Source organism: Penaeus monodon, chromosome 37 (genome assembly GCF_015228065.2).
Source record: "Penaeus monodon isolate SGIC_2016 chromosome 37, NSTDA_Pmon_1, whole genome shotgun sequence".
In the NCBI taxonomy this organism is placed as follows: domain Eukaryota; kingdom Metazoa; phylum Arthropoda; class Malacostraca; order Decapoda; family Penaeidae; genus Penaeus; species Penaeus monodon.
Window position 1 is genome coordinate 33,695,000 of NC_051422.1, and position 4,911 is coordinate 33,699,910.

The 4,911-nt window shown below is 30.9% G+C and overlaps 1 protein-coding gene across 1 annotated transcript; it reads right to left on the reverse strand.

Moving 5' to 3' along the window:
* Positions 1-377: 377 nt before the first annotated feature.
* Positions 378-2,882, reverse strand: LOC119596348 (gastrula zinc finger protein XlCGF8.2DB-like). Its single transcript, XM_037945556.1, has one exon. The coding sequence runs from the start codon at positions 2,769-2,771 to the stop codon at positions 1,698-1,700; it is 1,074 nt and encodes a 357-aa protein (XP_037801484.1). The 5' UTR covers positions 2,772-2,882; the 3' UTR covers positions 378-1,697.
* Positions 2,883-4,911: the final 2,029 nt, after the last annotated feature.

The window sequence follows — 4,911 nt, forward strand, 5'->3', positions numbered from 1 at the left end:
CAACCTAGCACAAGCAGCTGCCACACTTTAGGAAATGAATAGTAGAATGGGTTGGAGAAGATAGGGAAACAAAAAGGGGGAGGGAAAAAGGGTTGAGGCCCAAGGCAGGGGGATCCCCCCACTGGATCCCAGTCTCTGTCTCCTATGCCCCTCCACTGCAACAACAGGCAAGAGATTAATTTTCATAAACCAATTCAGATTTTTGGTCAAAATAGCTGTGCTAGACATCTAAGGTCATGTAACACTATAGGAAGGTATATTAAAGGGTAGTGAAGGGCAGTTGAGTTATTAGTTTGTTACTATACTATACTCAACAATTTACAGTAATATTGGAAAGGTAAAGGGTAAAGGAGTTGATGGGTAAAATGATACATAAATGAAATATTGACTTTTTCTGATTTTATTCATTTTCTACATTAGACATTTTAGGGCACCATTGCTTACATTCCTTTAACCTGTAATAATCCTAGTGCATCATCATATTAACTTTAGTTTTATACATTAAGTATTTTTGCCCATTTTATCAATTATACTTATGACATTATATAATTCAACTGAAACTCACTAGAACCAATATCAGTATCTAAGTGGCACTACTGATAATACATCACAATAATTTCCTTACTCACTGTATTTCCATTCTCTTTATGAAATCATTACATTCAGACTTGTGGTTCACTACATTTCTGCTTCATCTTCTATATGGCACTGTTGATTCTCTTGTTACAGTCATCACAGTAATATGACCTCCCTCATACAGAGACTAGAATACCCTTTAAGGAATTATTACACATGAATAAAGTTTCCCTACTTTCTACAACCTATTCCAAAGTCTCACCAGTACTGAGGAATTCCTTGCACATGGGACAAGTTCACATTAACTGCGAATGATGTTACAGCTTACAACTACCCAAGGATTTTTGCTTCAGCTCAAGCAAAATGGTTAATGGTTACACAGCAAAATAAATGTGCTAGACAGCAAAGGTCATATAGCACTATAGAAAGGTTTAATAGTGAGAAGAGTAAATAGGGGGTTAGTTGATGATTTGATGTGCTACACATCAAAAGTTATAGTTCATGGTCCTGGTCCCAGAGCTGTCTGAGATGCCCAGCTGCCCTTTTCTTTACATTTTATTTGCACTCCCTAGGATGATTTTATATCTGCAATGGATTGTTTAACACATTTCTAAGGTTCTAAAAGACTGCATATTCTCTGCCTAGGATCAAGGCAAATGGATCAACTTCCTGTCCTCCTGAGAGTGTGCCTAGGTTGAGTCTGGATCAGAGTTACACAAGGGTAAGAGAACCCTGGTTTAAAAAGAGGGTATGGATCTAGAAATAGCTGAAAGAAGCTTGCATGGTAAAGCTGGAATTTTGATTAAAAAAAAAAGTGATTGTATATGATTATAAGGTTACAATGTTCATCCTTGTTATGCTATTGTGTATCATATAATACTAAACCTAAACATTGAAGTATTTTGTTTTATTATCCAAATGAAAGATTTCCAATTGAATTTCATAGAATATATATATTAAATGACTCTTGAGTTGCTTTTGTGCACACAATACTCCATTCTTCTAGCAAAGTGAACATGAATTTTGTGTGGCTCTTTGGAAGTAGGGAAATTTTATCTGTGGTGATAATGCCTTCAAAGGAAACATCCCAAAGCATATTTATTATGTACTCTTATTAGCAACTAAAGTACTGTTGACAAAATGTTCTGCTTTTCCCTTGTATGTGTTTTCTTGTGTTTCACCAGATGATGTTTTCGAGAGAATGCCTTGCTGCATGTCTCACAACTATAAGGTTTCTCTTTTGTATGCACTCTCATGTGGTTTACTAGGTAACTTTTTATACCAAATGATTTACCACAAACCTCACACTTAAATGGTTTCTCTGTGCTATGGACCCCCATGTGTACAACTAGATCACATTTCCAAGCAAATGGCTTACTACATACATCACATACAAATGCCTTTTCTCTTGTGTGCACTCTCATGTGGTCAACCTGATGATGTTTCTGAGAGAATACTTTGCTGCAAATCTCACAGCTGTAGGGCTTCTCCTGTGTATGTACTTTCATATGCTGCACTAGATGCTGTTTCTGAGAGAACATCTTGCTGCAGACCTCACAGCTATATGGATTCTCCTTTGTATGTATTCTCAAGTGCTGTGCAAGAGTATATTTCCCAGAAAAAACACTCCCACATGTTTCACAAATATAAGACTTCTCATTTGTATGTACAACTGTCATGTGTTTCATTAGACCACTTTTACTAGAGAATACCTTAATGCACATCTCACAATTATAAGGCTTTATCCTTGCATGTACTCTCATGTGACATAAAAGTTTTGTCTTGCAGTGGAATATTTTGCCACACACCTCACAACCTATACCCTCCTCCCTTGCATCCACTTCTTCACCACCCATGTACAATGCTTGATCACCATCTGTGAAGCACACAGTCCCACAATCCTCAGCCCTAAATGGGCCTGATAATGACAAAGGATCTTCTTCACACAAAATATTGGAGTCATTTCGAACTGGTTCCTTGCCAAGATGATGGACTTCGGGGAAAGAACTTTCTTGCTTTAGATTTACCTCTCCTTCAGTCTTTACATATATAAAATTCTCTTCATCTGTATTTTCAACAGCTTCTTTTATTCCCTGCAAATCCTCCTCTATGGCTTCTTCAATATCCTCTTCCTTCACAGCGATGAATTCGATTGTGTTGCTATGCCCTTTCGTATCCAAGTCTGAGACTTCCATGATGACAGTCAAAGTCACTCATTAACTAACTGCAACAATGGCTGTGGGAGAAAGACAGTGATAACTGAGTAATCAGTAAACTATAGACAACTCAATATTAATTGTTATCACCATTGTTAAAATATACAGCACAGGCCAAAAGAATAATACTGAATAAGCAATAATATTATCATCAAGATATTCAGAACTAATTATAACAATAACATTATTGCTTAATGAGTATGGGATATTACTTATTAAATTTCCCCTAAAAAAGAAATAACAGGTATAGAGGGGTGAAAGGAGGGGCAGGTGGGCAAATACGACATGAGATACAAACACACAATAAAATAAAGAGGTAAATAGATAGATATATATAATATTATATAATATAAGATATATAATGATATATATAATATATTATAACATATATAAAATTTTTATGATATATATATGATTTTATATATATATATATATAATATATATAAAAATATATATATAATATATAATTTATTATACATATATATATATATCTTCTTCTTTTAACGGTAGGGTCATGTCTGAGCCCCCGGGGTCACAGCATGATTTTAATTGTAGTTTTTCATTTTTGTGATGCCTTGGAGTGAGTAGTGGGGGCCCCCATTTCCCTTTCCCCCGGGAAGTCCCGGAGTTACCTTTTTTTGGAATCATTCTCTTTTTATCCCGGGGTTTGGGGCTGCAGACTTTGGGCTGGTTGGCCCCCGTGGCAGGAGGGGAAATTTTTCCCCCCCCGGGCCGGGCCCCGAAATTGGGGAGCGGTGATCAAACCGGCCCCCGCCCCCCCCAAAAAATATAATTTTTTTGCAATTTGGGGGGGGTTTTCCGCCTTTTTTTTTTTTTTTTTTTTTTTTTTTTTTTTTTTTTTTTGGGGAACCCCCCGGCCGGGGGGGGCCCGGGGAAACCCGGGAGGAAAAGGGGGGCCCGGGCCCAAAAACCCCCCGGGGGAGGGGGCCCGGGCCAGAACCCGACCCTTTAAACCAAATAAAAAAACCCCCAAAAAAAAAAAAAAGAATAAAAAAAAAAAAAAAAAAAAAAAAAAAAAAAAAAAAAAATAAAAAAAAAAAATTTTAAAAAATTTAAAAAAAAAAAAAAAAAAAAAAGGGGGAAAGGGGGGGGAAAAAAAAAAAAGGGGAAAAAAAAAATAAAAAAAAAAAAAAGAAAAAAAAGGGAAAAAATAAAAAAAAAAAAAAATAAAAATTATAAAAAAGGTAAAAAAATAAAAATAAAAAAATTTAAAAAAAAATAAAATAAAAAAAAAATAAATATTAAATAAAAATAAAAGACATATTATAAAGAGAAACAAGGTATATATAAAATATATATAAAGATAAATAATATTATATAAATTATTAAATTAGAATTTTATTATTTTAAAAAAATATATAATCTATATATAAATTCTATAAAAATATTTATTTAGAATTTTTAAAATATGAAAATAATATAAATATATATATTTTTATATATAATATATAATATATATATATTTTATGATAATATTTTTTAATAAATATTTTATATATAATATAATATATATAATATAAAATTTATATATAATATATATATAAATATAAAATTGATATATTATATATATAATAAATATAATATATTTTTAATTTTATATTTTAATAATAAATAATATAAGAGAGAGAGAGAGAGAGAGAGAGAGAGAGAGAGGAAAGGAGAGAGAGAGAGAGAGAGAGAGAGATGATTAAAAAATAGATAAAAAATAAGTTAAAAATATAAAAATATAAAACATATTATTTTAAATAGATTAGAAAAATATTAAGATATATTAGAAAAAAGATTAGAAAAAAAATATAGATATAAATATTAATAATAAAAATAATAAGAATATATAATATAAAAATAATAATAATATAAAATAAAAAAAATGTGGTTTTATAATAAAATAAAAAAATATAGATATAAAATTTTAAAATATATGAAAAAAAATAAATAATAAAAAAAATAAAATAAAAATAGATTATTTAAATATTAAAAGATATATATATTTTTTTTGAATATTATATAAAGAATATATAAAAATATTAAGAAATATATATATAATATATAAAATATATATTAATATATTACACACAAATAAGAATAGAAAAATAAA